Genomic DNA, 23,019 nt, shown 5'->3' with positions numbered 1-23,019 from the left:
TTGCAAAGCTCCTTGCACCGGATGTCTGGAGTGCCGCAGCCGAGATTGCAGGGTCCCCAGCAGTGGGACCCACACGATCAGACATCTTATCCCCTATACTTTAAAATAATAGGCCTTTCACATATCACTAGCCAGGACATCGTCACTAGGAAGCACCCCAAGTGGATATAGACTTTATACCACCAGTACACCCCATGGCCTTTGACTTTGAGGGGGCAGCTCTACAGGGTCTGATTCATTAGGAGATGTGGGTCTCTTATAAATTGAGCGGAGCAGAAGAAAGCAGGATTTAAACGCTGGTCTGAGTAAATTCCCCCAAAGTGTTTGTAGATAATATATATAGGTAGAAAATTATACATTCAGCTCAATGGCAATTAGCTCGGGAACACCATGACCCCCACTGGCTCATCTGTCATGCCTCCATAAACCCAATAACATCCTCCTCCAACATGTGTACTCTTCCCATTTATCGGGCAGAAGATGCACTTGACCTCATTAATTTGCTGTGTAAATTAATGCGCTGCTGCAACTGAAACGGAATTATCTTAAGAATAAATTACGAAGCCTTCAGACCCCCATATAAATGCTCTGATACTCAATGTTTTAAGCACATACGGCTGACTCACAATCTTTAATTTTTTTTTCAAGACTTTTTCAAGAGCATTTTCAAGACGTTATCGCTCCGATTATATTTTACCACATTGGATACATTTCAAAAATTAGTAAAAAGTAAAGTCCTGTAGGTTGGAGATTATGGGGGAGATTTATCAAAACCTGTCCAGAGGAAAAGTTGTTGAGTTGCCCATAGCTGTTACGTTATGCGCTCCGGCTGCACACACTGGCCGTGAGCGTATGGTCCCGTTACCTGCTGCTGCCGTTGGGGCTGCGTTTCGCATTGCGAATCCCAGCCCGTCGCTCACCTGGTGCTTCTCTTGCCCCCGCCTCTGCCTCTCTGTCCGGTGCGCGTGCCTCCGTACCCTAGGGCACGCGCCTGCTGGAGCTTTAAGATTTAAAGGGCCAGTGCCCCCATTAGGGAAGTAACACCTGTGGCTCATTGATAAATTCTTCCACCTCCCACACTTCCCTGCCCGATCTTTGCTGCCCTAGAGCCTTAGAGAAAGCATTCCTGTGTATTGCCTTGCTGTGTATCATACCTTTGCTCTGTGACCTGACCTTGCTCCTTTGCCGCCTGCCTACTGACCTTTTGCTACGTTCCTGACTATGCTACTGTGCCGCCTGCCTTGACCTCCTGCTATCCAGACCACGAGTTGCCTAATCCCACCTGTGCCTTGAATCTCCTCAGCCGCCTGTGTGTTTGAGCCGTGCCAGGGGTAGCGACCTGGGTGCCGCCTGCCGCATTAGACTCCACTCCCTGGTACAGTCTGAATCATCTACCACACAGGTCCAGCGGATGCACGATCATCTGTGTTCCAGTCTACTGAAATGTGTGTGTTACACTAGCAACCAATCAGATTGCTTTTTTCATTTTTAAAGAAGCCTCTGCAAAATGAAAGAAGCAATCTGATTGGTTGCTATGGGCAACTCAGCAACTTTTCCTCTGGACAGGTTTTGATAAATCTCCCCCCATATGTGTGAGACACTGGGAATTTTTTATGAAAATATTTGGTTATTAGAAGCGCAACCAGATAGAAGAGGTGAGAAAGAATACAGTGACCCCCCGACCTACGATGGCCCCGACATACGATAATTTCAACATATGATCACTCTCAGAGGCCATCGCATGTTGAAGGCAGCATCAACATACGATGCTTTTGTATGTCGGGGCCATCGCATAAACGGCTATCCGTCAGCGCAGACTGCTTCAGCTGCCACCGGATAGCCGTTTACCGTGCCCCGTGTGGTCCGCTGACGATCACTTACCTGTCCTCGGGGCTCCGGCGCGTCCTCTTCGGGATCCCCTGCATCGTCGGCGCTCTCCATCGTCGTCATCTTGCCGCTGCGCACGCCGTCCCGTCATCCAATAGGAGCGGCGTACGTAGCGACATGATGACAGCGTCGGAGAGCAAGGATGCCGGGGAAGCAGAGGCCTTGCCAGAGCGTCGGGGACACCCCGGGGACAAGGCGGCAGCGATGGAAGGCGACATCCAGGGCAGCGGTGACGGTCCGGAACGGCGGGGACAGGTGAGTATAACCTCCAATACCAGTGGACTTCAACCTGCGGACCTCCAGATGTTGCAAAACTACAACTCCCAGCTTGGCTGTCCGGGCATGCTGGGTGTTGTAGTTTTGCAACATCTGGAGGTCCGCAGGTTGTAGACCACTGTCCTATACTTTACATTGCACGGATCCCTCAACATACGATGGTTTCAACAATCGATGGTCCATTTGGAACGGATTACCATTGTATGTTGAGGGACCACTGTAAAGGGGTGATAGTTTCAATGTATATTATAAGGTTTGGAATAGATTAAAAGAGGTATGTGGGGTGAATCACAGTTTGGAGTTTACTCCCTTATGGAATAATAAAAAAATGTATGGAATTTGATAAAGGGTAATATAAGAAGTTTTGGGTGAACAAGGGGGTGAAATATGTAGCACAGTTATTTAGGCACAGGGAATTGATACCCTTTGAAGAAATAAGTCACATATTTGGTTTGAGTGAGAATATGAAGTTTTGTTTTTTTTACATTAAGGAGGCTGTAAAAGCTACACATATTAAAAAAATTATTTCAATGTCAGGGCACATCCGCTTTTTTACAAAATTAAAGGGGTACTCCACTGCTCAGCGTTTGGAACAAACTGTTCTGACCGCTGGAGCCGGGAGCTTGTGACGTCATAGCCCCGCCCCCTCATGATGTCACGCCTCGCCCTCTCAATGCAAGTCTATGGGAGGGATAGGGGGCTGTCTGGGCATGCTGGGAGTTGTAGTTTTGCAACATCTGGAGGTCCGCAGTTTGAAGACCACTGCCGTACGCACTGTACTGTATGGCGGACAGAGACCATACACGTATGTCCACGTTCATATATCTTATTTTGCAAGATGAAATATAGAGTCACCATAAAATTGCGTTTTGTGATACATTTCACAGTCAGCGTTCTCCTCCTCGGCATTAGGTGTACGGAACGTTGGGATAATTAAACCCAGGTCGTTGTAATTACCGCCGTCCAATCCTGTTCTGAAGAGAACGACTGAAGGGAGAAGAAAGATCACAGCCGCGTTTAAAGCGGAAAAAAAGATATCAAGAGAGATGGAGAGTGAAATGAAATGTTCTTCAGGAATATTCATAGCATATTAGTGTTTAAAGAGGACGCATCGGATTATTTTCCATACAATTACTTCATTATTTCCACCTTCTGCAATAATGTTAAAGGGGTATTCCGGCCAAATACATCTTATCCCCTATCCAAAGGATAGGGGATAAGATGTCTGATTGCAGGGGGCCCCCGCGATCTCCATATGAGGGTCTGTGTCTCCAGTCTCGGAAGCCTCTGCGTTTCCGGGACTGGAGACGTGATGTCATGCCACGCCCACTCGTTACATCACACCACGCCCCCCCTATTAATGTCGTCACGCCCCCTCCCATAGACATGAATGGAGGAGGCGTGCCGTGACGTCACAAGGGGGGGGTGTCTCCAGTCCCAGAAACAAAGAGGTTTCCGAGACTGGAGACACAGCCCCACACAGAATGCGGTTGCTGCACGGAGATCGAGGGAGGGGGGTCCCAGCGGCGGGCCCCCCATGATCTGACATCTTATTCTCTATAGGATAGGGGATAAGATGTTTTTGGCAGCAATACCCCTTTAAGCAGCCGCCACACTGCTGACATTCCGCTTGCACCAAAATCATTGGAGGTCGGACCACACGCTTGTGCTCCGCCTCTATAGAAGGCAATGCAGTCAGACGGAATTCCTCTAAAGAAATTTTGCAGTTGGCACTGAGCATCGGAATCCCATTTAAAAGAATGGCACTCTGCTGCAAGCTGAATTCTGCCGGCTGAGTGTCTGCAATGTGAACAAGGCCTTAAGGTTGCTTAATTAAGTAAATCTGTGTTTGTGGGAGGGGATCTTGATTCTTAAAGGGGGACTCTGAAGGAAAAAAATTTTTTTTAAATCAACTGGTGGCAGAAGGTTAGACAGATTTGTAAATTACTTCTATATAAAAATCTTATTCCTTCCAGTACTTATCAGCTGCTGTATGCTCCAGAGGAAGTTGGAACTGTCCAGAGTACAAGCAATTCCCTATAGCAAATTTCTTCCTGTTCTGGATAGTTCCTAACATGGACAGAGGTGTCAGCAGAGAGCACTGTGGTCAGACTAGAAAGAACTACACAACTTCCTCTGGAGCATACAGCAGCTGATAAGTACTGGAAGGATTAAGATTTGATTTAAAAAAATATATATTTTCAAGTACCCCGTTAAAGGAAAAGTATCATGTACAAAAACGTATCCCCTATATAAAAACTCACTGTTCCCCTAATCATGTATTGTGTACGCTACATGTTGGGAGGAGTATTATTGGGGAGATTTATCAAAACCTGTGCAGAGGAAGAGTGGTGTAGTTGCCCATAGCAACCAATCAGATTGCTCCTTTCATTTTCCACAGGCCTCTTTAGAGGCCTGTGGAAAATGAAAGAAGCAATCTGATTGGTTGCTATGGGCAACTGCAACACTCTTCCTCTGCACAGGTTTTGATAAATCTCCCCCTATGAGTTTATCATAGGCGTCTTCTTGGTTGGCACAGTTAGGTAGCCATGGGTTGAAGCTGGTGGTACGGTTTAGTAAGAAGGCTGACACAGCAAAATATTGCCGTGATCGGTGGTCTGGTCTGGGTTTTCAACAATTTTATGCAAATCTGCCATATGCTATGAAAGACTTTTCAAGTACAGCACCCGACAATGGCCAAAAAATACACCATGGCAGATCAACTATGTCGCCAAATGTATCGGACCCAATCCCATCTAAATTCATAGGTTTTAATATGGAGTTGCTCCCGCTTTGCAGGTGTAACAGATTCAGATTTTTTGGAAAAACTTTGTACAAGGTTTTAGAGGTGTCTGTGGGACTTTTTGCCCATGTATCCCGAGCAGGGTTGCCACTTTTCTTGCAAAAAAACATACCGACCGTGCCAATTTGCTCAATTAATTATGGTATATACGCGCGACAGTGATAGGATACATATGTGGGGGATTAAAATGGCACAGGGGGTATTGGGGGGATGGAAATGGCACGGGGGGGAATCAGAGGGGGATTGAAATAGTACAAAGGGGATCTGGGGAGGGGTTTGAAATGGCACAGGGGATACCTGATACTGGCCTGGTGGAACCATTAATCCCAAGAAGTTTTTGTAAAGTCAGACATTGGTGTTGGAGGAAAGGGCCTTCTAGTTCATCCCACAGCTATTGGATGGTGGTGTTGTGGTCCGGGCTCCGTGTGGCCAGTCAAGATCTTCCCCACCAGACTCCATCATGGGGGAGATTTATCAAAACCTGTCCAGAGGAAAAGTTGCCCCGTTGCCCACAGCAACCAATCAGATCGCTGCTTTCATTTTGCAGAGGCCTTGTTAAAAATGAAAGAAGCGATCTGATTGGTTGCTATGGGCAACTGGCCAACTTTTCCTCTGGACAGGTTTTGATAAATCTCTCCCCATGCCTTTATGGACAGCTTTGTGCTGGAATATAGAAGAGTGAAACCCAAACCCAAAATGTCTTTGTATGCCGAAGCATTAAGATTTTTCTTTACTGGAACAAAGGGGATTAGGCCGACCAGTATACAATGGATACTTTTGTTTACTGTTATATCTTTAAATGGAATAGTGTAATCTATTATGCTTTTCTATATAAAGTAGAGAAAGATAGTGGCAATGGCACCTAACGGTCTATTAAAAAGATGCAATAAATTCAATAATAGAGGTCCCACAAATATCCAACAAAAATAGTGGTAGTCCATATACATAAAGGATGTCCTGCGTAACAGTGGTGCCTGGACAGAAACAGTGCAATTCAATAAATACTGGTAACAAAGAAAAGGGGTCCGGCAACTCACAGTAAGGCTGGGTCCACACTACGTTTTGTCCCATACGGGAGCGCATACGGCAGGGGGGAGCTAAAAGCTCGCGCTCCCGTATGTGACCGTATGCGCTCCCGTATGCCATTCATTTCAATGAGCCGACCGGAGTGAAACGTTCGGTCCGGTCGGCTCATTTTTGCGCCGTATGCGCTTTTACAACCGGACCTAAAACCGTGGTCAACCACGGTTTTAGGTCCGGTTGTAAAAGCGCATACGGCGCAAAAATGAGCCGACCGGACCGAACGTTTCACTCCGGTCGGCTCATTGAAATGAATGGCATACGGGAGCGCATACGGTCACATACGGGAGCGCGAGCTTTTAGCTCCCCCCTGCCGTATGCGCTCCCGTATGGGACAAAACGTAGTGTGGACCCAGCCTAAGACGCTAGCTGCTAATCGACATGAGGTCCGTCCATGGGGCAGGAAAGAGTGAGGGAAGCTCAGGAGGCGATTAACCGGTTGATTTCGTGCACATGCACTTCATCCGGCCTCTAGAGAGGCCGGATGAAGTGCATGTGCACGAAATCAACCGGTTAATCGCCTCCTGAGCTTCCCTCACTCTTTCCTGCCCCATGGACGGACCTCATGTCGATTAGCAGCTAGCGTCTTACTGTGAGTTGCCGGACCCCTTTTCTTTGTTACCAGTATTATGTTTTTCCACTACCATTATACTTTTTATGTTATTCCGTAAAATGTTATTCAGATTTAGACCAGCTCAACGGAGGCCCGCGTCTCACTCCACTGAATAAATAGAGCCCAATGGATACTACTGGAGTAGAAGCCAAGTGTAGGCTCATGAAATAACGTGACCAAAACCCTCACCGTACTGCTATAAACAAGCATGGAAATCCGAATCCCAGCCCTCCACAACAACAGGTCGCAGATTATCAGATCACACATTAAAGGGGTACTCCGCTGCTCAGCGTTTGGAACAAACTGTTCCGAAAGCTGGAGCCGGTCCCGGGAGCTCGTGACGTTATAGCCCCGCCCCCTCAATGCAAGTCTATGGGAGGGGGCGTGATGGCTGTCATGCCCCCTCCCATATACTTGCATTGAGGGGGCGGGGCAGTGTGTGATGTCATGAGGGGGCGGGGTTATGACATGATGAGCTGCCGGCTCCAACGTTCAGAACAGTTTGTCCCAAACGCTAATCAGCGGAGTACCCCTTTAATGTGTGCTGCGGTGGCACTTGTTATCTCTCATGTAGACTCGTGAAGGTAGCACACACAGATAAGCATCATGGGGGAAATTTATCAAAACCTGTCTAGAGTAAAAGTTGTCCAGTTGCCCATAGCAACCAATCAGATCTCTTCTTTCATTTTTGAAAAGGCCTCTGAAAAATGAAAGAAGCGATCCGATTGGTTGCTATGGGCAACTCAGCAACTTTTCCTCTGGACGGGTTTTGATAAATCTCTCCCCCATGGCCCCAGGAGCCGATTATAAGGGCATCAGAAAAACTGGAAAGTTGTGACTAGAGATGAGCGAACTTACAGTAAATTAGATTCGTCACGAACTTCTCGGCTCGGCAGTTGATGACTTTTCCTGCGTAAATTAGTTCAGCTTTCCGGTGCTCCGGTGGACTGGAAAAGGTGGATACATTTCTAGGAAAGAGTCTCCTAGGACTGTATCCACATTTTCCAGCCCACCGGAGCACCTGAAAGCTGGAACTAATTTATGCAGGAAAAGTCATCAACTGCCGAGCCGAGAAGTTCGTGACGAATCAAATTTACTGTAAGTTCGCTCATCTCTAGTTGTGACTTTAGTGCTGAATTACAAGTGCAGACTGCTTGTCTATCATACGCTCATCCTGGACAATGCTACATCACAGCTATAATAACCCAAGATTACAGAGCGGCCAAACAAGTCAGGGGTGGAGATGAGGAAAAATATGAGCAAAGCCGCTAAATGTCTCAGGGCTAAAGGCTGGAGAACTGAGATATAGGACATGGAAACTCTGGTGAAAACAATGGATCTTAAAGGGGTACTCCACCAATAGACATCTTATTCCCTATCCAAAGGATGGAGCATAAGATGCCTGATCGTAGGGGTCCAGCCACTGGGGACTACCGCAATCTCGGCTGCGGCACCCCAGAAATCCGGTGCACGGAGAACTTCACTCCGTGCCCGATGACTGGCAAGGTGGGGCGAAGGCCCCTCCCATAGACTTGCATTGAGGGGGCGTGGCCGTGATGTCACGAGCGGGGCGCGGCCGTAACGTCATGAGCATCCGGCGCAGCACCCAACACTCTAAACAAACGCCAGTGCAGCAGGGAGATCGCGGGGGTCCCCAACGGCGGAACCCCCGCGATCAGACATCTTATCCTTTGGATAGGGGATAAGATGTCTAGGGGCAGAGTACCCCTTTAAGCATTGAAAATGATTTCTGGTCAGTGGCTCTTAGGGAGCGGTCATATTTCTCCTTGAGAAGACCACCAGCTAGTGTGAAGAGTCAAGAGACAGAAGTGTGCATTTTATGTTCCCTGGAAAAAAAAAGATGCAAAACAGCTCTCCTGTAGAAGGAAGAACACCGCCTCTCTAATCCCAAAATGGACCTACAGTAGTACTCCTGATCCTGCACCAACAAGTGACCCCTCCAGCTGTTGCTTCAGGTTGTCCTGTTACATGGGAAGCTTTACCAGGAAACTGAATGACAACCTCTTTGGGGGCTGTACTAGTTGTCACCTAGCTTTCTCAGTATACAATACACTGCTTTGCTATAACATTAAAACCACTGCACTGACAGGTGGTGTAAACAACGGATTATCTGCTGACAATGGCGCCTGTCAGGGGTGGGATGTATTAGGCAGCAGGTGACCAGTCATTTCTTAAATGGGCACTGTCAGATACAAAAACGTTTGATATGTTGTAAAGCATGTATAACCAATAGGTTTCGCAATTGCTTTCATTTGAAAAATTTCAGTATCTCATACGGAAAAAGCCAAACAACTGCCCCCCCCCCCTGCCTGCTTGGACACATACTAGTCCTGCTGTGTCCATGAGTCATCACCTACATTATGGACACACTTCCTTGATTGACAGCTGTGAGCGCAGGGCTGGAGGAAAAATCCTCCCACTGTTTTTTGCTGGATCTGATGGGTACGCTTTAAAGTTGTTGATGTTGTAAGCAAAAAATAAATAAAAATGGGCAAGTATGAGCAACAAAGTGCAAATAGTTATATCTAGTCAACTGGTCAGAACAGAACTGCCCATCGTGTGGGGTGTTCCCGGTATGTAGTGGTTAGTTCTTCCAAGGAAGGACAACCAGGTATAGGGTCATGGGTGCCCAATGCTCATTGGTGTGGATGAGGAGTGGAGGATAGCCTGTCCGGTCCAATCCCACAGAAGAGCTCAGGACAGCAACAGATCACACAGGACATCAGAGCTTGTTGTGTATAGGGTCCTGTTCTCTGATGAAATTGTCTTCGATGGGCATGTATCACAATTCGACCATAAAGCGATGGAAGGCGGCGGCCTGGTCTAATAAATCATGTTTATCTTGTGGGTGTTCCTGGTAAACAGTGGTTAGTACCTACCAAAGGTGTTCCAAGAAGTGAACTAGGGACAAGATCATAAGCACCAGGGATGTGCGCACATAGACTAGAAAGGGGGCTTGAGCCCCTGCCCATTTGATGTCTCCTCCTTAGGTGCCCTTTTTACTGGACAGCGTTGTTGCTGATAGCAGTGATATCAAGGTAAATTAACTGCCCATTTTTTTACTTGAACCCCTGCCCCCCAAAATATCTGTGCATGTTCCAGATAACCACCCAAGTGTCACTGATCCGATCCCATAAAAGAGCTGCAGTAGAGCTGGCTATAACAGAAAGGTGACAAATCCCAAAGGGCATTGTAGCTTAATGTGTATGGACGGTGGTGTAACTACCACTAGGCCAACAAGGCCAAGGCCCAATAAGACAAAAAAAAAAATACACCATTTTGTATGGGGCGTGGACCGATCAGAGTGCCCATTGCTGCCCCTTGTCCACCAGCAAAAAAAAAAAGTCTACAGTAGACACAAGTGCTTCAGAACTGGATCACGGTGCAATGGAAGAAGGAGGCCTTGTCTGATATACAGTGGTCCCTCAAGTTACAATATTAATCGGTTCCAGGACGACCATTGTATGTTGAAACCATTGTATGTTGAGACCATAACTCTATGGAAACCTGGAAATTGGTTCTGAAGCCACCAAAATGTCATCCAAAAATAGGAAAAAGTGAGGATTAAAGAAAAATAAGTAGATAACTAATATAGATAAAGCAAATCCTTACATATAAAAGTAATAAAGATCTGCTGGGAGCTGTAAATCACTGTCTATGTCAGTGTTTCCCAACCAGGGTGCCTCCAGCTGTTGCAAAACTACAACTTCCAGCATGCCTGGACAGCCGTTGGCTGTCCGGGCATGCTGGGAGTTGTAGTTTTGCAACAACTGGAGGGACCCTAGTTGGGAAACACTGGTCTATGTAGAGGACAGCAGCTTCTTCAGGGTCCTGTACAGTACACAGTGTCCTAAAAAAGTAACATGGAGCCGCCCTTACCTGGTGTCCAAAGGAGCAGCTAACCCTGGAACAGGTAAAGAGTAGTACAGAACATGTAATACCTCCCTGTACTGTAGGGGGCGCTACCAGACACCAGTCAGTGCATACACTTCAGTAATACAGGTAAAGAGTAGTACAGAACATGTAATACCTCCCTGTACTGTAGGGGGCGCTACCAGACAGCCGGTAAGTGCATGCACTTCATTAATACAGGTAAAGAGTACAGAATATGTAATACCTCCCTGTACTGTAGGGGGTGCTACCAGACACCAGTCAGTGCATACACTTCAGTAATACAGGTAAAGAGTACAGAACATGTAATACCCCCCTGTACTGTAGGGGGCGCTACCAGACACCAGTCAGTGCATACACTTCAGTAATACAGGTAAAGAGTAGTACAGAACATGTAATACCTCCCTGTACTGTAGGGGGCGCTACCAGACACCAGTCAGTGCATACACTTCAGTAATACAGGTAAAGAGTAGTACAGAACATGTAATACCTCCCTGTACTGTAGGGGGCGCTACCAGACACCAGTCAGTGCATACACTTCAGTAATACAGGTAAAGAGTACAGAACATGTAATACCTCCCTGTACTGTAGGGGCGCTACCAGACACCAGTCAGTGCATGCACTTCAGTAATACAGGTGATTTACCAGTAAAATGCCCATTGTGATTGGTCAGTTCCTCCAGTTGTGACACGTTTCACAGATCTGCACTGTCTGTACATTGTATGTTGAGTCTGGTTTCAAGTTACGATGGTCCAGAAAAAACATTGTATGTTGAGGGATCACTGTATCATATTTTCTACAATGTGATCCACAGGAAGTTGTATTTCTTTCTGGAGTTCCTTTCTGTCTGACCACAGTGCTCTCTGCTGACACCTCTGTCCATGTCAGGAACTGTCCAAAGTACAAGCAAATCCCTATAGCAAACTTCACAGTTCCAGATACGGACAGAGGTGTCAGCAGAGAGCATACAGCAGCTGATAAGTACTGGAAGGATTAAGATGTTTATATAGAAGTCATTTACAAATCTGTTTAAAGGGGTATTCCAGGAAAAAACTTTTTTTTATATATATCAACTGGCTCCAGAAAGTTAAACAGATTTGTAAATTACTTCTATTAAAAAATCTTAATCCTTTCAGTACTTATGAGCTTCTGAAGTTAAGGTTGTTCTTTTCTGTCTAAGTGCTCTCTGATGACACGCGTCTCGGGAACTGTCCAGTTTAGAAGAGGTTTGCTGTGGGGATTTGCTTCTAAACTGGGAGGTTCCCGAGACACGTGTCATCAGAGAGGACTTAGACAGAAAAGAACAACCTTAACTTCAGAAGCTCATAAGTACTGAAAGGATTAAGATTTTTTAATAAAAGTAATTTACAAATCTGTTTAACTTTCTGGAGCCAGTTGATATATAAAAAAAAGTTTTTTCCTGGAATACCCCTTTAACTTTCTGGCACCAGTTGATTAAAAAAAATATTGTTTTCCACTAGAGTGCCCTATTTTTTTTTATCTGCTCAACCCAAAAATACCCGGTCCCCGACAGATCTCATACAAGTCACTGGGATTCCTTGGGACACAGTGGTGTCATCTGTGCTCCGAGCCGTCCTGGGCCTGTTAGGCACAAAAAAAAAAAAAAAAAAGGAGTCGATCAGGCCCAGAATGGTTCGGAGCCCAATGGCCGCGTGAACCTAACCTATTGGGCTCTGCGCAAAACTTCATAATGTTTTCCATTAAAAATGCAACAAAACTTCTTCTTTTTTCTTTATACTCCAGGTTCTTCATGCCACCGGGGCCAGGAACATATTTCATGGACGGCTGTTCCGGCTCCCCTTGGGCTACAAATGTTTTCAGCCTTAAAATAAAAATAATGAGATTTTCTCAAAAATTCTGTCTGACATCATTCTTTTCTGTCGTTCAATGAAGAAAACTATTTTGTATTCAAAGAACCGTCTCTCTCTCTCATTCTCTTTTTTTTTTTTTCTACTTAAATCCCAACAGCGTTTAATGTTCCAGAAAAGCTTTTTTTTTTTTTTTTTTCGCGATGGTGCGATAATTCTTTCCATCTCTGACAAACGTATATGAAAAAAAAAAATAAAAAAACTCCATAGGATATAAAAGGGTCCTCAGCCCCCACTTCAGCTTCAAAAGTTTTTCAGGAGATAAAAATGCGAGTGCTGACTAAATTATCGTCTAATTCTGCCGCGGAAGGCGACGCCGGATCGGTAAGTGAGGGACTTATCAGATCTACGGAGGCCGCATCTAATGAAATGATTCATCAATCTGGATAATTCGGCTTATTGCAGTTGACACAATCGAAATCTGCCTATTAAAGGGGTTATCCGGGAAAAAACTTTTTTTTATATATATCAACTGGCTCCAGAAAGTTAAACAGATTTGTAAATTACTTCTATTAAAATATTTTAATCCTTTCAGTACTTATGAGCTACTGAAGTTGAGTTGTTCTTTTCTGTCTAAGTGCTCTCTGATGACATCTGTCTCGGGAACTGTCCGGAGAAGAAGCAAATCCCCATAGCAAACCTCTTCTACTCTGTGCAGTTCACCAGACAAGCAGAGATGTCAGCAGAGAGCACTGTTGTCAGACAGAAAAGAACAACTCAACTTCAGCAGCTGATAATTATTGGAAGGATAAAGATTTTTTAATAGAAGTCATTTAGAAATCTGGTTAACTTTCTGGAGCCAGTTGATATAAAAAAAAGTTTTTCCCTTACACCAGTGGTCCCTGACCAGTTGGGCTTCAACTATTGCAGAACTACAACTCCCAGCATGCCTGGACAGCCTATGGCTGTCCAGGCATGCTGGGATTTGTAGTTCTACAACAGCTGGAGGCACACTGGTTGGGGAACACGTCCTTACACACTCATCTTAAAAGGATCTATCCTGACGGACGAATGCATGTAAGCGAATATGGACTCCGCTTTAGATCTTGCTATGGCCCTAGAATTAGTGGATAGATAAATGCAAAAAAAAAAAAGTATGTGAGCCCTGGAATCTATTAGTAATACAATGTGGTCTGATTGTTATCAAAGTCACAATTATAGAGCACTGCAATCTAACTAATAACATATACAGTTTTACAGTTTGTCTCGTTTATTGGGTAAACCTTCACAAAGCAGGGAGAAAAAGCAAGTGATCCCTTTACACTGACCTGGATTTCTGCATTGATTACTAATACAGTGTGGTCTGATTGACTAAGTCACACTTTTAGACCAATAGAATCTAAATTATAACATATACATTTGTACTATTCATGTCTTTTATTGGGTAAACATCAACAGTGTAGGGAGAAAAAGCAAGTGTTTCCTTTAAAATGACTTGGCTTTCTGCATCGATTACTAATACATTGTTGACTGATAGTAAGTAAACATGCCCACAGTTATAGATCTATATAATATACCTAATAACATATACAGTTGTACTTTCCATGTCTTTTATTGGGTAAACATCCACAATGCAGGGAGAAAATGTAAGTGAACCCTTAGAAATTACCTGGGGTTCTGCATTAATTACTTATAAAACATTGTCTGAATGTTATCTAAGTCACAATTATAGACACATACAATCTAGATAAACTAGTAGCACACAGACAGTATTACTGTTCTTGTTTCTAATTTAGCTCATGGAGTAAACATCCACAGTGCATCATAGTTTTAAAATATTTTGCTGCCTGGACGCCTTGTGATCATCGAGAAAACTATTTATTACAATGCAGTATCAAAACCTTTCGACAGGAGAATGTAAGACGTCCACCACCACAGATAGTAACCCAAAAAACACAAGTAAATCAACTAAAGAAAGGTTCAAGAAGATGTGTGTCTTAGAATAACCCAAGAGTCCTAATCTTAACCCAATGGAGATGCTGGAGGGCATGACCTGAAAAAGGCGCCGCACACAAACTACCCAAAAATACTGAGGGACCGAGACACTGCAAAAATGGCCACAATTCCTCTTCAAGGTTTTGCAAAGCTTAGTTGTAGGTATAGGAAACATTTGGCAGAGGTGACAGCTGCTCAAGTTGTATCTACAGGGTATTAAATAGATAGATAGATATGAGATAGATAGATATGAGATAGATATATAGATATGAGATAGATAGATAGATATGAGATAGATAGATATGAGATATATAGATATGACATAGATAGATAAATATGAGATAGATAGATAGATATGATATATAAGATAGATAGATAGATAGATAGATAGATATGAGATAGATAGATAGATATGACATAGATAGATAGATATGAGATAGATAGATATGCGGTAGATATATAGATATGACATAGATAGATAGATATGAGATAGATAGATATGAGATATAAGATAGATAGATAGATAGATATGAGATAGATAGATAGATATGACATAGATAGATATGCGATAGATATATAGATATGACATAGATAGATAGATATGAGATAGATAGATATGAGATAGATAGATTGATATGAGATAGATAGATATGAGATAGATATATAGATATGACAGAGATAGATAGATAGATAGATAGATATGAGATAGATAGATATGAGATAGATAGATATGAGATATAAGATAGATAGATAGATAGATATGAGATAGATAGATAGATATGAGATAGATAGATATGCGATAGATATATAGATATGACATAGATAGATAGATATGAGATAGATAGATATGAGATAGATAGATTGATATGAGATAGATAGATATGAGATAGATATATAGATATGACAGAGATAGATAGATAGATAGATATGAGATAGATAGATATGAGATAGATAGATATGAGATAGATAGATATGAGATAGATAGTATGAGATAGATATATAGATATGACAGAGATAGATAGATAGATAGATATGAGATAGATAGATATGAGATAGATAGATAGATATGAGATAGATATGAGATAGATAGATATGAGATAGATAGATATGAGATAGATAGATATGAGATAGATATATAGATATGACAGAGATAGATAGATAGATATGAGATAGATAGATAGATATGAGATAGATAGATATGAGATAGATATGAGATAGATAGATATGAGATAGATAGATATGAGATAGATATATAGATATGACAGAGATAGATAGATAGATATGAGATAGATAGATATGAGATAGATAGATATGAGATAGATAGATATGAGATAGATAGATATGAGATAGATATATAGATATGACAGAGATAGATAGATAGATAGATAGATATGAGATAGATAGATAGATATGAGATAGATAGATAGATATGAGATAGATATGAGATAGATATGAGATAGATAGATAGATCCAAGTGTTCTCTCTCACAGGACTGATGATATATATGATGTACTGTAATAGTCTGGGCTAACAAGGAACCTGAGGCTCTTAAAGAGTACCTGTCACCAAATAAAACTTTTTAATATAGTGTTCCTTGTGTAATTGGCAGACATTTTCCCATTCACTTGCTTTTAAAATTATCGACAGAAATATATTTGAAAATGTAATATGCCACAATTAATACAGTGAGTTTGGTCTCCTCCAGGCCTGGCAGGAGACCAAACTCAGGAAGTGCTTCTCTGCACTGAGCTTGATTGACAGCTGCACAGAAAGTGAAAGCTCCACAGATTCTCACAGAAAGCTGCACAGACTGAAAGCTGCGGGAGAGCCTCACTGATAGCAACACAGACTGAAGCATGCACAGAGCCTGAGGTCTTCTATTCATCACAGCCCTGTAACCATGTGAGGGCGGAAGTGGTCCCCCAGCAGGCTTCAGTGATGTCATCCCTGCTGGGAGATTGCACTATGTGAGCAAGAAGAAAGATATGATACACAGCTTTTTAAATCTCTGAAATTTTTATGGCTGGAGGGGTGTTAGGAGTAGTTAGGGAACATAGCCTGAGGTAGTTTAGAAAAGTTTATTCGGTGACAGGTACTCTTTAAAGGGGTACTTCGGTGGAAAAGAAATCTGCATAGTTAGCGCTAAACAAGCAGGATCTATTTTCGTGTTTTAGGCTTTATTTGTTTTCTTACGAACAATAAAGAGAGGAGAAGCCCTGTTAATCATCTATTTCCTCTATTTTGCCACTATTTGACTGGTTCTACGGAGCTAATCTCCCACTAGATGTAAAGAAGGCAGAACTAAATGAAATGTCTACGCTTTTTACACTACATCTAACCAATAAAAGTCTGGTTACGTCAATCTATGTGTCCCAATGAAGTTCTGATACTTACAAATAAGTATATATTCTCCAAAATCTTCAAATGGACAGCACCTAACATGCTTTTGAAATGGTGTATGTACAACAGGAGAGGGGGGGTTAAAACCCTATAGCAAGAGCATTTCTTTAAAGGGAAACTCCGGTGCAAACAAGGGGAAAACAAATGTTTTCAAATCAACTGGCGCCAGAAAGTCAAAGAGATTTGTAAATTACTTCTATTAAAAAATCTTAATCCTTCCAGTACTTATTAGCTGCTGAATACTACAGAGGAAATGCTTTTCTTTTTGGAACACAGTGCTCTCTGCTGACATCTCTGTCCATTTTAAGAACTGTCCAGAGTAGGAGAAAATCCCCGTAGAAAACATATGCTGCTCTGGACAGTTCCTAAAATGGACAGAGATGTCAGCAGAGAGCACTGTGGTCATGATGTCAGCAGAGAGCTCTGTGTTCCAAAAAGAACTTCCTCTGTAGTATTCAGCAGCTAATAAGTACTGGAAGGATTAAGATTTTTTTTATAAAAGTAATTTACAAATCTGTTTAACTTTCTGGCACCAGTTGATTTAAAAAGGAACGTTTTCCACCGGAGTACCCCTTTAAGCAGTCACCAAACTACAATTCAAGACGCTTTTCATGTGATTCTTCCAAATGTCTTCTCCACACACTGTAGACTTTCCGTTCTTCTCCCTATTGAATTCATAAGCCTCATAGTAAAACCTCCTGTCGGTAAGTCACTGTCACACTATATGGTGGAATAATCCCTGAGACAACATGGGCCCCTGTAGACCCTTTCTGACCGCCCATCTGGACGCCGGCTTCGATCAAGAGCGCCCATCCGAGGAGGTATCCGGCCGTGAATGAAATCTATCCTATAAATGATGACATTCCCAAAGGTCAGGATTACACTGGATTACATTGGAAATGACGGCCGTATATTATGGAGGGATCTCAGGAATCATTAGTAATAATGGAGCCGCGGCCATACATCACAATGTACAAGAGATTAAAGCGGCTGCTATTGTACAACACTATGTATCCAGATGTAGGTGGCCATAAGAAGGTGCTGCCCGGAATACTGTATTATAGAGATACTTATGTCATTAGGGGATAAGAGACGGACGGATGGACATAGATCAGTGTTTCCCAACCAGCCAAAGGCTGTCCGGGCATGCTGGGAGTTGTAGTTTTGCAACAGCTGGAGGCACCCTGGTTGGGAAACACTGACATTGATGATGGAAATAGAAAGATAATGGAAAGATAGATAGATAGATATGAGATAGATATGAGATAGATAGATAGATAGATAGATAGATAGATAGATATGAGATAGATAGATAGATATGAGATAGATAGATAGATAGATAGATATGATATAGATAGATATGAGATAGATAGATATGAGATAGATATGAGATAGATAGATAGATATGAGATAGATAGATATGAGATAGATAGATAGATAGATATGAGATAGATAGATAGATAGATAGATATGATATAGATAGATAGATATGAGATAGATAGATAGATAGATATGATATAGATAGATAGATATGAGATAGATAGATAGATAGATATGATATAGATAGATATGAGATAGATAGATATGAGATAGATATGAGATAGATAGATAGATATGAGATAGATAGATATGAGATAGATAGATAGATAGATATGAGATAGATAGATAGATAGATAGATATGATATAGATAGATAGATATGAGATAGATAGATAGATAGATATGATATAGATAGATAGATATGAGATAGATAGATATGAGATAGATAGATAGATATGAGATAGATATGATATAGATAGATAGATATGAGATAAATAGATATGAGATAGATGGATATGAGAGAGATGTGAGATAGATAGATATGATATAGATAAATATGAGATAGATATTAGATAGATAGATATGAGATAGATAAATATGATATAGATATGTGATAGATAGATATGAGATAGATAGATAGATATGAGATAGATATGAGATAGATAGATATGAGATAGATAGATAGATAGATATGTGATAGTAATGAGATAGATATGAGATCAATATGAGATCAATATGAGATAGATAGATATGAGATAGATAGATATGAAATAGATAAGAGATAGATAGATATGAGATAGATATGAAATAGATAGATATGAGACAGATAGATAGATAGATATGAGATAGATATGAGATAGATAGATATGAGATAGATAGATATGAGATAGATAGATATGAGATAGATAGATATGAGATAGATAGATATGAGATAGATATATATGAGATAGATAGATATGAGATAGATAGATAGATATGAGATAGATAGATAGATATGAGACAGATAGATATAAAACACCTTTTGAAGAAAAAACGCAAAGGATGCCATAAAACGCTCTATGCTCTCTATACTTTCCGTGGGATCTGTCCGTACCACACTCACGTGATTAAACAGTCTGTAAGACACTATGAGAAATACCTGAGGTCTCACCTTAAAGGCGATGTCGTAGAACTCTCCACTGTTGCTGAGGGACGGGCGCCCGGACATGACCATGCCATTGCTGTGGATGTCGGTGCCCACCTTACCATTCTCCTTGGCGGGGGGCACACTGCAGGAGGCTGGGGAGCTGCTGCTGCCCCCTTTGCTCTTCTGGCTCTTCTTCCTGGACATATTGTGACTGTCCGGAGTCACTGACTATGGGAGGGGTCACTTACAGCCAGAGTCCCTCAGATGGCGGCCGCTCCTGGACTACTCAGCTTCTTTAGTTGTCTCGGAGGATGTTGAGGATTACTGGACTACTACCTCTGGCTTCTGATTCAGTCTTGTGCGCTCACCAAGTCTTCTAGATGCAAAAAACTCTATGTAACAGGAAAACTCCGCCAAAAATTAACCCTTTGATCTGAGTCCTGGTTTGTGTGCGTCCTTGGTTTTACAGTCCTTCTTCCATGTAGTGGCAGAGATGGTGAACTTGTAGCCCTCCTACCCTGTATACTGCTGCTGCCTGTATACTGCTGCTGCCTGTATACTGCTGTGTAACCTCTGCGGCCCCTGCTGCACCCCTTCCTTGGCTCCTGTCTCTCTCCTGTTCTCTGTGATGTCTCTTAGATCTCTGTAGTCTGCTCCAGCTCCTAGCGTTCTCTCTGGATGTCTCTTATCTGCTGCGCTCTCTGTGTATCCTGAGAACTCACCCCAAGTTACACCATCCCCTTTAAATACTGGGACATATAAGCTGCACCTTAATATGCAGGGAGTTATAATATAGAGTGTTTCCTAATACAGTGTGCACCCTAATGCAGCAAGGTATATAACATGCTGCACCCTAATGTAGTCTGCACCCCAAATGTACGATAGCATGTACCCTATAATACCACATAGTAACCTGAACAGTAATATAGTGTATACCCCAAATGTATTATTTCATGCACCCTAATATGATGTGCACCCTAATATGATGTGCACCCTAATATGATGTGCACCCGAATGAAATAGGTTAAGAATAATGTAGATTGTCCCTAATAGAATGTGCACCCTCATATATAATACAGACTGCACCCTAATGCACAGGGTCACACTACAGCCTGCACCCTAATATATTCTGCACCCAAATATATTCTGCACTCAAATATGTTCTGGGCCCTAATATATTCTGCACCCTAATATATTCTGCACCCTAATATATTCTGCACTCAAATATGTTCTGGGCCCTAATATATTCTGCACCCTAATATATTCTGCACCCTAATATATTCTGCACTCAAATATGTTCTGGGCCCTAATATATTCTGCACCCAAATATATTCTGCACTCAAATATGTTCTGGGCCCTAATATATTCTGCACCCTAATATATTCTGCACCCTAATATATTCTGCACCCTAATATATTCTGCACCCAAATATGTTCTGCGCCCTAATATATTCTGCACCCTAATATATTCTGCACCCTAATATATTCTGCACCCAAATATGTCCTGCGCCCTAATATATTCTGCACCCTAATATATTCTGCACCCAAATATGTTCTGCGCCCTAATATATTCTGCACCCTAATATATTCTGCACTCAAATATGTTCTGCGCCCTAATATATTCTGCACCCTAATATATTCTGCACCCTAATATATTCTGCACCCAAATATGTCCTGCACCCAAATATATTCTGCACCCTAATATATTCTGCACCCAAATATATTCTGCACCCTAATATATTCTGCACCCTAATATATTCTGCACCCTAATATATTCTGCACCCAAATATATTCTGCACCCTAATATATTCTGCGCCCTAATATATTCTGCACCCTAATATATTCTGCACCCTAATATATTCTGCGCCCTAATATATTCTGCACCCTAATATATTCTGCACCCAAATATATTCTGCACCCTAATATATTCTGCACCCTAATATATTCTGCACCCTAAAGTTTAGTACAGCACGCGTCTAATGCAACAGGGTCCTAGCGCCCCCGTCCCCGTCTGTCATTTACACCCTAATACTCATGACATTCTGTAACTTTCCCCCAGCCCCCCGCACTGCCCCCCAATACTGAGCAATAATCCAGCCGCCTCCTCCGCCCGGTTCTCCTCCCGTTACGCCTGTTCTCGGTCCCGGTCCCGGGATGCTTCAGCCTCAGTCCGCCGCTTCCTCTCACCTCTCAGACACCGGTATCAGCCTTTGGAAGAGGGCGGGGCGCCGAGCTGATTGACATGTGAGACGACCAATCACCGCTGTCGGGCATTGACAACAAAATGGAAAGGGAATTGGTTCAGCCTATGAGCGCGGGCGGGGCGGGGCTATGTAAATTAACCAGGGCAGATGTTGCTGCTTGATCCTTTCCAATGCAAACACGTCTGTGTCATATGTAAGGCTCCTCCTGTCCCTCCCTCACCTCCTCCTGTCATTCTGTAATCTACTCCTGTCACTCCGTCATCTGTTCCTGTCACTCGGTCATCTTCCTCTGCCCCTCCCCTCCTTCTGTCCTTTTCTCACCTTTTTCTGTCCCTCCCTCACCTCCTCCTGTCATTCCCTCATCCCCTCCTGTCCCTCCCTCACCTCCTCCTGTCATTCCCTCCTGTCACTCTTTCACCTCCTCCTGTCCCTCCCTCTCCTCCTCCTGTCATTCTTCCCTCATTCTGTCCCTCCCTCATCTCCTCCTGTCATTCCCTCATTCTGTTCCTCCCTCACCTCCTCCTGTCATTCCCTCATCCCTCAGTCTGATCTGGGGTTTGTATATACAGTCGGGATCTGGGGTCTGTGTGTGTATATATATATATATATATATATATATATATATATATATATCAGGAATCTGATCTTGGGTCTGTATATACAAGAGGGATCTGATCTGCGGTCTGTATATGGGGGTGGGGGGTAGTCTGGTCTATATTTTGTATAATGGGCTGGTCTAGTCTGGGGTCTGTATATACAGCAGGGATCTGGTCTGGGGTCTGTATATACAGCAGGGATCTGGTCTGGAGTCTGTATATACAGCAGGGATCTGGTCTGGGGTCTGTATATACAGAAGGGATCTGGTCTGGGATCTGTATATACAGCAGGGATCTGGTCTGGGGTCTGTATATACAGCAGGGATCTGGTCTGGGATCTGTATATATACCAGGGATCTGGTCTGGGGTCTGTATATACAGCAGGGATCTGGTCTGGGGTCTATATATATAGCAGGGATCTGGTCTGGGTCTGTATATATAGCAGGGATCTGATCTGTGGTCTGTATATACAGCAGGGATCTGGTCTGCAGTCTTTATATGGGGTGGAGTCTGGTCTAGATTCTGTATAATGGGTTGGTCTAGTCTGGGGTCTGTATATATACCAGGGATCTGGTCTGGGGTCTGTATATACAGCAGGGATCTGGTCTGGGATCTGTATATACAGCAGGGATCTGGTCTGGGGTCTGTATATACAGCAGGGATCTGGTCTGGGGTCTGTATATATACCAGGGATCTGGTCTGGGGGTCTGTATATACAGCAGGGATCTGGTCTGGGGTCTATATATATAGCAGGAATCTGGTCTGGGTCTGTATATATAGCAAGGATCTGGTCTGGGGTCTATATATACAGCAGGGATCTGGTCTGGGGTCTGTATATATACCAGGGATCTGGTCTGGGGTCTGTATATACAGCAGGGATCTGGTCTGGGGTCTATATATATAGCAGGGATCTGGTCTGGGTCTGTATATATAGCAGGGATCTGATCTGTGGTCTATATATACAGCAGGGATCTGGTCTG

At 43.0% G+C, this 23,019-nt stretch overlaps 1 protein-coding gene across 2 annotated transcripts in view; it reads right to left on the bottom strand.

The window, feature by feature from the left end:
• The window catches only part of RAB26 (RAB26, member RAS oncogene family), a 303,737-nt gene extending 283,178 nt beyond the window's left edge, over nucleotides 1-20,559 (bottom strand). The window contains exon 1 of one of the 2 annotated variants that reach the window (XM_056537152.1): nucleotides 19,265-20,559. In XM_056537152.1, coding sequence (XP_056393127.1) covers nucleotides 19,265-19,444 — 180 coding nt within the window. In that variant the 5' untranslated portion in view covers nucleotides 19,445-20,559. Of the gene's footprint in view, nucleotides 1-5,263; nucleotides 5,406-19,264 lie in introns of those variants that run through there. The other variant, XM_056537153.1, reaches the window with a different exon arrangement.
• Nucleotides 20,560-23,019: the final 2,460 nt, after the last annotated feature.

This window comes from Hyla sarda, chromosome 8, assembly GCF_029499605.1.
Source record: "Hyla sarda isolate aHylSar1 chromosome 8, aHylSar1.hap1, whole genome shotgun sequence".
Taxonomy (NCBI): domain Eukaryota; kingdom Metazoa; phylum Chordata; class Amphibia; order Anura; family Hylidae; genus Hyla; species Hyla sarda.
The sequence above is the reverse complement of the archived record's forward strand: the minus strand, read 5'-3'. Positions and strand labels throughout refer to the sequence as shown.